Source organism: Mastomys coucha, unplaced genomic scaffold (genome assembly GCF_008632895.1).
Source record: "Mastomys coucha isolate ucsf_1 unplaced genomic scaffold, UCSF_Mcou_1 pScaffold15, whole genome shotgun sequence".
NCBI classification, from domain to species: Eukaryota; Metazoa; Chordata; class Mammalia; order Rodentia; family Muridae; genus Mastomys; species Mastomys coucha.
Genome location: NW_022196897.1, coordinates 19,329,991 through 19,342,364, shown reverse-complemented (window position 1 = coordinate 19,342,364; position 12,374 = coordinate 19,329,991). Strand labels below are relative to the sequence as shown.

Here is a 12,374-nt window from a genome sequence, read left to right as displayed (position 1 = left end):
TGCTCACCTGTAGAAAATTCCATCTGTGACTCCTGCTGGAAGCTGCCACCCGTCAGAGAATAGCCATTTAAGGCCTCTCCGCTCTCTCTAGCCAGGGCCCAGTAGATGGGGGCAATCGTGACCACCAGCACCCGCATTAGAGGCCCTGGATGTAGCAGAACACAGAGGCCATGTTAGGACTGGAGTCTTGGGGCAGCAATGCTGCTCACGATCCCTCTGTGGCTCCCCTTTGCTCAACCTTTCCTTTCCTGGCCATGCTTGGCCTTGTGACTACCTATGCCGGTTGTTTAGCAGACCCCAGGAGATAGCAAAATCAAACATATACGTTATGGGGCAGTTAGAAAAGCAAATATAATAAAGAAATGCATGGGACGTGATATTTAGCCAGGTTCAACAAAACCAGATTGATGGTCCCCATGGCTCCTGGGCTGCCACAGGCTGTTACTATGTGCTGACTGGGTTGATCATCAACTAACTTGTAGACAACTTCTGTAAGCACCTGGGAGACCCACTCACAGCTTCCTCAGAGTCAGGGACAGTGGCAGGGACATGGCACGTAATGGGGTGACGGGGTGGGGGCTAGAGTCATTGTGGGCAGCAGAACCTGTCCAACTCCTCAGAGCCTCCATCCCATTAGAGTCAAGCTCACTGGGTCTGGGTCTAGATGTTTCCCCATGGCTCCTGCAGCTGGAAGCAGTGGCCAACTAAACAGCATTTTGCTTAAATTAGTCTCTGTTGACAGTGGCTTCAAGTCTGGTAGTTAAAGTTCTTGACCTGGGGCTGGAGAGATGTCTCCATTAAGAGTTTTTGGGGTATTTGGGTTTTTTGTTTGTTTTTTGTTTTGTTTTGTTTTTTGCAGAGAATCTGGGCTCAATTCCTAGCACCCACATAGTGGCTCACAACCATCTGTAACTCCAGTTGCAGAGGATCTGACAGTCTTTTCTGGCCTCTGCAGGCACCAGACATGTGTGGCTTCCGAAGAGCTGCTCCTAGTGAGAACTTGTGTCTGCCTTTCCTTGCACTGGGTCCTTGGAAGGGGCCTTGGGTCCTTATCATAGGCTTGCCAAGACAGAGCCTGTGAGCCATCTGGATATTCTCTGCTCAAGACATCCTGTTTCTTGAATCTGTGATTCAAGGCAGGTGCATGCCTCTTCTTCTTCCTCCTCCTCCTCTTCTCTTTCTTCCCCTTCCTCTTTCTCCTGCTCTTCTTCCTACTCTTCCTTTATTTTTGATTTTTTTTTTTTCGAGACAAGGTTTCTCTGTGTAGTCCTGGATGTCCTGGAACTCACTCTGTAGACCAGGTTGGCCTCGAACTCAGAAATCTGCCTGCCTCTGCCTTCTTTTTGATTTTTTGAGGTAGGATTTCTCTGCATAGCCCTGACTATCCTGGAATTGACTCTATAGATCTGGCTGGCCTCAAACTCTGAGATCCACCTGCCTCTGCCCATCCTCCCAAGTGCTAGGATTAAAGGCGTATGCTACCACACCAGGCTGCCTCTCTTATTAGATGATGGAATTCTGAATCTTTCCCACTGTCTGTCCCCTCTAGCTCATGTCTGTTAATCAATTTTAGCGATTCTTCACTTTTCTATCGGCTTCCATTGGTGGTGGGGGGCCTCCCCAAGTATAAGTGACATTCCTATCATCCTCTGAGCTCCTGTCTGATTTCAAATGCAGTGACTTTGTTTGGTGACAGTGGTAAAGGGTGGGAGCCTGTGAGCTGAAGGGGAATTCAGCTCTTGAAGGCAGTCCTATCTCCAGGTACTAGGCCTTGAACAAGTCTTTTCTGTCCTGTGGGTCCAGCATGTATCCCAGGGGCCCCCACATACCCACACTTGCTGGCACATGACTGATGCTGCTCTGGATGGTAGGACCCTCAGAACTGCCCTGATGTTGCACACTGATGTTGAGAGTAGCTGTTCCAAATTCCTGGCCATTGATGACTCCGATCATGCTGCCCCGGCTGCCCCGGGGCTCCCCTGCAAGGCAGCAGACAGACAATAGTGACATACACTACCCACTCTGAGCAAAGGTGCTGTCACTGCTACTGTGTCACCAAATTGGATGTTGAGGCTCAGAAAGACACACAGCTAATAGGTAATAGACTCAAAGCACAGAAGATATTGGCTCTAAAATAAAGGATACTGTGTCTGGGGAATGGGCTGGTGACATGCTTGTCATGCAGGCAGGGGGGCCCTGAGCTTGATCCCCAGAACCCACAAAGAAATGTCAGCCGTAGTGGTATATGCTTGTAGTCCTGGTGCTAGGGAAGAAGAGGCAGCAGAGGCAGAGGTGGAACCCTGGGGCTCACTGGCTAGCCAGCTCGACCTGGGTTCAGTGAAAGATCCTGTCTCAAAAACAGGATGGACAGCTCTGGGGGAGTGACACAAGTTGTTATCTGGACTCCATATGCACCCGCATACACATACACCTGCACACATACATGTATGCACACATACCACTGCCCACATACACCTTCACACAGGCTACCCCCACATGCACCCACACACAATGCACATGCACACACATACACTTGCACACACATGTACCTGTATACATGTATGACATACATGTACCCATGCATGCATGCACACATATGTCTCCACACACATGTAACTGCACACACATGTACCTGAACACATGCATGACATACATGCACCTATACACATGCACACACCTGCACCTGCACACATGTATGTACAAATGCACCTACCCACACATGCAACTGCACACATATGCACCTGTGCACTGCACCCACACACATGTACCTGCACACACACATGCACACACACATGCACACATACACATACAGCCAGGTAAGTCATGTCCCTAGGTCCCTATAATCAAGTTGGCTTGTTTATAAAATGAGGAAGTGGGTCCACAGACACACAGAAGACCTGTTGGTCTAAAACTTGCCAAGAGCTATGATGGCAGAGGTTGGCATGCTGTAGGGACAGGGCACCATGCCAACTGAGTATTATCACCAGAGCATCCTCATTCCATCAGTGGCCCTGACTCCAGCTGGCCTGCAGCTGCTCTGACTGGAGTGGGCTGGCTGCCCAGAGGCTGCCAGGCAGTCCAAGCAGCCGTTCTCCTGCACAAATTCAATGGATGACATTGGCCCACAGGGCCCCTGCTTCCTCTGCCTAATGAACCAGCTGCCTCCTTTGGGCAGATGGCCTTCCAGGGGGCACAAGACAGAAGGAGCCTGGCTTTCTGCTCACCAGCCCTCCGGGGAAATTAACAGCAAACTGCAGATGAACTGTCAAATAAAAAATAACACAGAACATTCCATGGCCAGGATCTTAAATGGTCAATCAGGACGGGCTAATGCCAGGTTAATACTAGGTTCTAGGAAGTGCAGCCCTCATCTGGGGTCTGGTGATGTCCTTCTGGAATGTTTCTCATCCGTATCTGTTTCACAACAGTGAACAAGGAGGGAGCTGGCTTGTGCAGGAGGAAGACAAGCCTGCTCCAGACCCCTGGAGGCCACAGGAGCACTGAGCCCTTGAAAAGCAGGCCACTTTTTAGACTTTAGGAGTCTCAGCGTCTTGTTGCCCACCCCCTAAAAAACAGTCAGGGCTGGGACTCATTCTTACACTGATGGGGCAGAAAGAGTAAAAACAGCAGAAGGGAGAGACAGGTTTGTAGTCCAGGCCTTGACAGGTTGGACCTATAGCTGGTGGGCAGGAGAACTCAGTGCTTGCCTAGCTGGTTCCACTCCCAGGACTGAAAAACCAAGGTCAATCAAACAAATGAAAAACAACACACAAAACAGAGGCTGGAGGGATGGCTCATAAAGTACCTAATGTGCTAGCAAGGAAGGGTGCACACATATAAAAGCTGGGTCACATAAAAGTGGAGCGTGCCTGTGATTCTAGTGTAGGGAGAGAAAGGGCTGCAAGAAAAGCTGGCCTGGGGTTTGCTGGCCAGACAGCCTAGGAGACTGGTGAGTACTGGGTTAGTGAGAGACCCTGGTCAAAAAATAAGTAAGGAGGAAGGCTGGAGAGATGGCTAAGTAGTTAAGAGCACGTACTGCTCTTCCAGAGGACCCAGGTTCAGTTCCCAGCATCCATACTAGGCAGCTCACAACCATCTGTAACTCAAGTTTCAAGGAAACCAGCGCCCTCTTCTGGCTTCTGTGGGCAGTTGCATGCATACAGTGCATATAAATTCACATAGGCACACATACCTAAACATAAATTAAAAAATAAATAAATCTTAAAAGGTTGGAGAGCAATAGAGGAAGACACTCAATGTCAACTCCTGTTTCTTCACCTGCACACACACACACATACACACACACACACACACACACACACTCATACATACTCTCACACACTCACACTCACACAAACTCACACACATTCACATACTCTCACACACTCATACTCACACACACATATACACACTCACATACACATATATTCATACACTCACACTCTCACATACTCAAATACACATACACCCCACTCACACACAAGACATTCACATTCACATATTCAGTCACACACACATACACACACATACAACCCCTCTCCCCCCCCCAGCCTCAAAAAGCTTCAAAATCCCTTTACATAACAAAACCACTGAAAGAGCTTAAACCAGGCAAATCCTGAGGCCCACCATATGGAGAAGGGGGCACTGTGGATGTGGGCGTGGAGGCTGAGACAGGAAGCTGTTATTCGTCCCTCACAGCCAAGAGAATTGTAGACAGAAATGACACATGTAATGAAATGAAACCGAAAAAGATGTGTCTCCAGGCAGATTATCATGTGATATCATCCAAGCCAGGCAGAAAAGGGGCAGAAAAGGAGCTTATCGATTTATAGTTGGAGAGAAAACAAACAAACAAAAAAAAAAAAAAAAAAAAAAAAAAAAAAAAAAAAACGGAGTCAGGCCTAGTGGATTGTGCCTGAAATACCCACACTGGGGGAGACTGAGGCAGGAGGATGGCTGTGAGTTCTAGGGCAAGCCTGGGCTACAGAGTGAGAATGTTACAAAATGGAGCTAAACCATTACCGAGAATTACCTAAGCACGGGAAGGGAAAGGCACCTCCACAAAGTTGCCCTCTGACCTCCACCCAGGGCTGTGACAGGCATACCACTCCCAGTGCAAATAAATAAAAATATAAAAAGAATCTCCTAAGCACGTTCTGATCAATGAATTAGAATCATGGGTAATAATTAGTTTTCTGATTTCAGATTTCTATTTTCTCTGCCCTTTCTGTAATTAGCATATATGAAGGAAAATAGTTATTTCCACTGTTAAATAAAGCACTAAGTAAACTAAATAAAGAGCTGTGTTGGGGTGAATTCTTCCCCACGCCACCTCCTCTTTCACATCTTGATGCTCTAACCCCAGGACCTCTGGATGGGACCTCATTTAGAAATGGGATCTTCACAGAGAACAGCACATCCAGATGAGGCCATCAGGGCGAGCCCTTGTCCAGTCCGCCCGCCCGGTGGCTTTATAAAAACAGGAAATTAGAGGCTGTCTTTAGCTACTGTTCTTTCTGTTGCTGTGAAGAGACACCATGACCAAGGCAATTCTAACAAAAGAAAGCATTTAATTGGGGGCTTGCTTACAGTTTCAGAGGCTTAATCCATGATTACCATGGCAGGGAGCAGATAGAAAGGCACTGGAGCAGGAACTGAGAGCTTTACATCCTTCCTGATTTACCCGCAGCAGGCAGAGAGACAGACGCTGGGCCTGGTGTGGGCTTTTGAAACCTCAAAACCCACCCCCAGTAGCACACTTCCTTCAACAAGGCCACACTTTCTAGTCCTTCCAAACAGTTCATCCATGGGGGAATGCAGCATTCAAAGGAATGAGCCTATGGGGCCCACCCTCATTCAACCCTTCACATAGATGGGAGCTCACAGGGAGCTCACCGCACAACAATACAGGTAAAGATTGGGTAACTCTTCCAGAAGCCAAGGAATTCCAACGATGGCCAGAAGCTACGGGCAGAATCTCCTGCTGAGGCTCAGGGGGAACCAATATTTCCAAGGCTTTGATTTTGGACTAACAGCCTCTAAAACTGAAAGATGGTGTCTGTTAATTAAGCCCCAGACTATGGGATTTCATTAAATCCACCCCAGAAACCAACATAGAGACCATACATAGTGCTTTGTGGTTTAAACTGGGAGCTTGTCATCAGGAGAGAGGAAGAGTTAGGACCAAGTTCTGAAACAGAGGGAAGTCCCTAAGGCCTGAAGTCACCCTTGAGCTAGCAACTTCCTTTGGGTATCCAAGAACCACTGATGCCTGGGTACATTTGTTAGCAACTTGCCCCTTCTTATAGACCAGGGAACTAGGGACCGGAAAGGGTCCCATATCTGCTTGACAAATGTCAAATCTCAGTTTCTTTGGAGGTGCTACTGGCTGGAGAAGAGAACTATGGAGAGAGATTGTGACACCAGGTGGAAATAGGTTGGTGATATCTGTCATAGGTAGGGTTAGAGAAGGGTCCTTTGGACAGAGATTCTGATACTGTGTTGAAATGGATTGGTGATGTCTGTCATTGACATGAGATATAAACCTATACCTATGAGGTATTTGGTGCAGAGGCAGACAATCCAGAAACAATATTCTGTGACTTTCCTTTATGTTAGTTTGAATTGTTTTACTGTGGTTGCTCAGGACACCCCTATCAATATTAAAGTTTGGCCTGACCCTAAGGAGAAGGGGCTGATTAAGGAATCTCTAGATAGTGGGGGGTAGTAATGTCAGTAAGCTGTGTTCTTTCTGATGACCTACTATAGCTGTGTGAGACTTGGGATGTTCACAGTATTTGATCTTGCCCTTTTCTTGAGGTCATGGGGTTTCCAAATGGTGGATGTAGGCCAATGCCAGATGACCAGAACAGCCTGGTTCTCTGGCTAAGGTGAGTATGGTAAATGCTTAGTCCTTCAGAGATTCAGTTTCCTCAGACAGGACGGTACTCATAGATTTCCTGCCTGCCTCATGCTCAGTTTTAACTGAGTGAAAACCAGGAAGCCTGCAGGGCAGTGGTCCAGGCTCTGCTAAGCAGGACACATCCACCAGACTCAGTCTGGAGGCCTAGGCAGGGACACTCCTTACCTCTCACAGCCAGCGACGCCTTGGCTGTGGTAGAGCCCAGAAGGTTGTGAGCAACACACTCATACACTCCAGCGTCTCCAGCTTCCACACGCTCCAGCCACAGGCTCCCATCTGGCAGGGCCCTGAGCCTCCGGCCAGCCTGTAGTGGTCGGCCCGCCCTTAGCCACTCGATTGTGGGCACAGGCTCTCCAGTGGCCCGGCATTGCAGCTCCACATCCACTCCGGACCTCACTGTCACATCCTGAGGCTTCACCTGGAGCACTGGGGCACCTGAGGGAGGAGGGGGCAGGTTTTAGGGAGAGTCTTGCCTATTCCAGTGATCTGTGCTCATTTAGAAAACACCAGAAGGTGGGAAGGATATGAGAACCACATACATTTCTGCCCCGCCTCACATTTGATGGTGCCCCCACCCCCACCCCAAGATAATATTACTAAGAGCTTGAGATGCAGCCCAATAAGTAAGAGTACTTGCTATACAAGCATGAGGACCTGAGTTCAAAACCTCACCATCTATGTTTAAGACACCAGGCATGCACTCCACAGGTACTTGTTCTCTGCACTTTAATCAGCCACAGGGGAGACATCAATATTGCCCCACCCCCACCCCAAGGCTCAGGGACCATCACGGAACATCAGGGCAGAAAGCCTGTAAGAGCCAGAAGTCAGGGAGGGCCAGAATAAATGTGTGTCCTGGATTCAACAGGACCGCTGAGGTCATGAGCTCTCACCAGCCCTTGGTTGCTTGTAAGACCTGCATGGGATCAAACCATTCAACATTCCAACACAGTCCTGGGATCAGCTTACGAGCCCCCTCCCCTAAGGAGCTGTTGACAGCTGATGGCCCCACATTCCACACCCAGGACTATAGTATATGTATGGCCCAAATCAGACTCCGTGGCTTATAAAAAACAAAAAGAACATAAATCTGGGAGTGGGTGATCCTGGAGGAGCTAGCAAGGGGAGTGAGTGAACATGCAAATTCTCAAAGAATTAAAGTGGTATGTTAAAGAACACCAATCATGGCTGTGCCTGCCCGTAATCCAGTGATATGGAGGGCAGAGAAGGGAGGATTGCTGGGGCTTGCTGGCTGCCAGTCTAGCTCCAGTTTCAGTAACAGACCCTGTGTGGAGGGGATAAAGAGCAACACTCCTGAGTACTTCCTCTGAACTCTGGGTCTCAGCTCACCACAGCCAGTTCTACAAAAGCTACATGTACGTGCTGTGTGACCTCATGACTCAGCTGTGGGACTCCTCCCAACAGATGCAGGTGTGCTCCCCAACAATGTGAATCTCTCTACCAAGCTGCTCGAAACCTCCCAAACTGGAAAGGGTCCACTGGGGAACACAGAAGCAATATCGGCAACGTGGTGGAAAGCCCTTTGGTCACAAAACGGCAGGGAGATTCCAACAGCGTGGACGGTGTCACAGTGCTGTGTGAAGGATCGGACCGGTGACATGATCCAGTCACAGCTTTTTTCTGCTTTTAGTGGAGCTGGAAGTCGGACCCTGGGCCACTTACTCACTAGATAAGTGCTCTGCCACCAAGCTTGCCCTAGCACCTGGATTCCATTTAGATGAAGATCAAGGGCCGGAGAGACGGTTCTCATACATAAAGTAAAAAGTTTTAAATCTTAAAAAAAAAAAAAGAAAAGAAACAAGAGTGTGGAAGCACCCTGTAGCCATGGCTGAGCAAAGTGGTTCTTTACAAGCCCTCCCCGCAAAAGTATAAAACTTCAGCAGAATTGACAAAAATTATTTCAGGGCCCAAGAAGCTAGCCAAAGACCTACACACAACAGGTTTCCAGAACCTTGGCTGACAACAGTGGCAGCCTACATACAGGACTGCCCAAGACTATTCTCACTGTGCCCCTCACTCAACATGGTGTCCCCACAGCCCAGCTGTGAAAGCCACGAGCTTTCTGTAACCAGGGCTCGGCTGCAATGTCGGTGGCAGAGGAGACAATTTCAGGGGCTGGAGTACGCAGGGGAAGAAAACAAGAAGAGAGAAATAGCCACCCCAGAGCCTGGCTGAGGAGTCCAGAGATTCTGCCTGAACTTTAACAACAGCAAGGAGGCTGTGAAGGAGACCTGGGCTGGTGGAGGGGAAAGATTGGGGTTGAGGGGGAGGAAGAGCAGAGAAGAGACGGATGATCTGTGACCCACTCCATAGCCACATGAGGCTGAAATTTGTCTCCACGTTCTCTGTCATACTTGAAATGTCTGGATGAAGTAGTTTTGTGGCGGCCACTTTCAGACCTTCCGGCTGCTGAGTCACACATCTGTGCTCTCTCCTGTGTGGGCTGGCTGTCATTGCCCCTTCAGGCTGAAAATTTCCTTGTTTCTGGTTGAGCCAGGGAGTTTCCGTTGCAGATGAAACTGAATGTTTCCAGTAACGCAATAAGGGAGATCTCACAGCAGCCTCCCTCCTCCACAGGGAGAGAAGACACCCGGCCCTCACTGTCAGGCCTGCTCCTCCCAGGCCTCTGCTGACACCCTAGGACACTAGGGCAGCCCGGGGGGCTTCAGGATTCCCAGTAGGACTCCCACTAACTATAGAGAGAGGGTTCCCTCATGAGAGAAGTGGGCACAGTCCTGTGCCCTCATTAGGCCTGACACGGGGGACAGTGATGGCCCCTGTTCAGGGTGTGGGGCCGTGTGGGCTGCACTCATCTATGCATGGCACAGGCTGTGCAGTGATTCCCATGGAACCTGGAGCAATGCTACTATCCTAGCAATTCACCTCCCTGCCTCGTCCTCTGTTCATTCTCTCCTGATTTTAAAATTTTAACTTAAATTACATTTATTTATTTAGGGGCTGGAGAGATGGCTCAGTGGTCGAGACTGCAAACTGTTTCTGCAGAGGGCTGGGTTTGGTTCCCAGAATCCATGTGACTCATAACTGCCCGTAAACTCCCACTCTGGACTCTACAGCCCCTGTACTCATGTATATACCCACAAACATACAGATAAACACACACACATACACAAACACACAGAGTTAAATTTTAAAATATATTTTTTGTGGGTATTGTGTGTCGTGTAGTGGTAGTAGTGATAGTGTATGAGTATATGTTGTCTGTGTGTATTGTTGTGCATGTATTTGTGTATGTATTATGTGATGGTAGTAGTGATGGTGTATGTGTATTATATGTTGTATGTATATTTAGCACATGCACTTGAGAGTGTGTATGTGTGTAGGGACACATGTGCTGTACATGTGGAGGTCAGACAACATCTTGTAGTCCGTTCTCTCCTTTGACCATACGGGTCCCAAGGATTGAACTCAGGCTGTCATCTCAGTGGTAACCCATCTTTATCCCCGAGCCATCTCCTCCATCCCAGCCTGACTGCCTAAGTTCAATCTACAGACTTTCCCCAATGGAAGCTGAGAACTTTGGCTAGAGAAAAGAGAAGCTTTTGCTGGGTTTCCTGTCTGTAATGTTCTATGAGATGCTAGCTATATTTGCAGATGTTGGCTCTTAGTCTCACCCAGCAGTCAGAGGAGGTACACACGGCCTGGGCCTGGGGAGGAGGTGCACACAGCCTGGGCCTGGGCCTGGGGAGGAGGTAGGTGCCCACGGCCTGGGCCTGGCCCTGGGAACCTCAGTCTCCCTTCAGTTTTTTTCTGCTGCCGTATGACGGTTTCTGGCTGTTCTGAGTAAGCCCAGGACACACTCAGCTTTGTCTGTTATTGGGTCTTCCCCATCCCTGACAAAAGAGCCTGACAAACTCAGGACAAAGGGACCCCTCGGCAGGACAGACAGTTGTCCTCACCTCAGATGGACAGGTCGGATGCTCTCTACTAAAACTGTAGTTAGGTAGGCTGGTGAGGAGGGTGGCTTTCTAGGGCGGCTGCTGAGTCAACAAGTAGAGAAGGGCAAAGCAGCCAAAGTGTTTACAGGAAAGAAGGGAGCAAACTGTTCATACGTGACACACAGAAAAGCCCACTCGGGGGCAAGCCTACGGAATCTACGGGAAATCCACCAGAATCAAAAACCAAGCTGCTGCCGGGCGGCCGTGGCGCCCGCCTTTAATCCCAGCACTTGGGCAGATGTCTGAGGCAGGCAGATTTCTGAGTTTGAGGCCAGCCTGGTCTACAGAGTAAGTTCTAGGACAGCCAGGGCTATACAGAGAAACCCTGTCTCGAAAAAAAAAAAAAAAGAAAGAAAAAAATTATAATTGTAGACAAAAATATAATCTAAAGTAGGCTGGCTCAGTGGTTCTTCCAGAGGACCTGGGTTCAATTCCCAGCGCCCACATGGTGGCTCACAACTGTCTCTGACTTTAGTTCCAGGGGATCTGGCACCCTCACAGAGACATGCATACAGGCAAAACACCAATATACATAAAATTTTTAAAAAGGTAATTTATGATAGACACACACACACTGGTGCTCAGATCAGCATCAAGTGTCATCTGTCCACCTTGTTTACTGAGTTAGGGACTTTTCATTGACCTGGAGCTCATCAGTTAGGTTGTTGGCCTGGTTGTCCAACAAGCCCTGGGGATCCATGTTCCACCACTGCCCAGCACTGAGGTTACAAATGCATGCCACACACTGAGTTTTAACATTGTTTTTATATTTGTTTACTCATTTACCCACGCATCTGCCAGGGTGTGTGTGTGGAGGCCAGAAGGCAACTTGTGGGAGTCAGTTCTCAGCTTCCACTGGGGAAAGTCTGTAGATTGAACTTAGGCAGTCAGGCTGGGCAGAAGGCCTCTCACATGCTGAGCCATCACAGCAGCCCCCACTGGACTTTTTAAATGTTGTTTCTGGGGAGCACATTTGGGCCTTTATGTTTGTCAGGCAAGCTCTTTATTGACTATTTCATTGCCTCAGCCCCTCAGGACTTAAATTAAAAGAAAAAAAATAACACTAAACATATAATCCAAAAAATACAAAGTCAGTTAAGTATGGACTGCCCCATATTTTACATTTTAACCTTTCTTGAAAGGTTTTGTCAAAAAAAAAAAAAAGGCACAGACAAGCTGTAGACTGGGAGAGAGAGAACTCACAGCTCAAAGAAGCCAGGACCAAGAAGACTGCCTGGGATCCCACTGATGTGAAAGTTCCAGAAGAGGAAATCTGGAGAAACCCCAAGTAGGCCACTGATGGGCCTGGGGCTAGTCTGCAGACAGAGGTGACTAATGGGGACAGTGACAGGCAGTCCCCGGCTGATGGAATCGGTAGGGCAGTGGCCCTGCTTGCACAACTCCATGATTTTATCAGATGAGTACTTTTTTTTCCTTTTTAAATTTTTTTTTTTTTTAGATTTATTTATTATTTT

The 12,374-nt window shown here is 48.4% G+C and overlaps 1 protein-coding gene across 1 annotated transcript in view; it reads right to left on the bottom strand.

Annotated features, from left to right (window-relative positions):
- The window catches only part of Hmcn2 (hemicentin 2), a 151,066-nt gene that overhangs the window by 7,608 nt on the left and 131,084 nt on the right, over positions 1–12,374 (bottom strand). The window contains exons 86-88 of the mRNA XM_031369744.1: positions 7,088–7,357; positions 1,830–1,979; positions 8–145 (exon numbers count right to left, since the gene is read on the bottom strand). Coding sequence (XP_031225604.1) covers positions 8–145; positions 1,830–1,979; positions 7,088–7,357 — 558 coding nt within the window. The remainder of the gene's footprint in view (positions 1–7; positions 146–1,829; positions 1,980–7,087; positions 7,358–12,374) is intronic.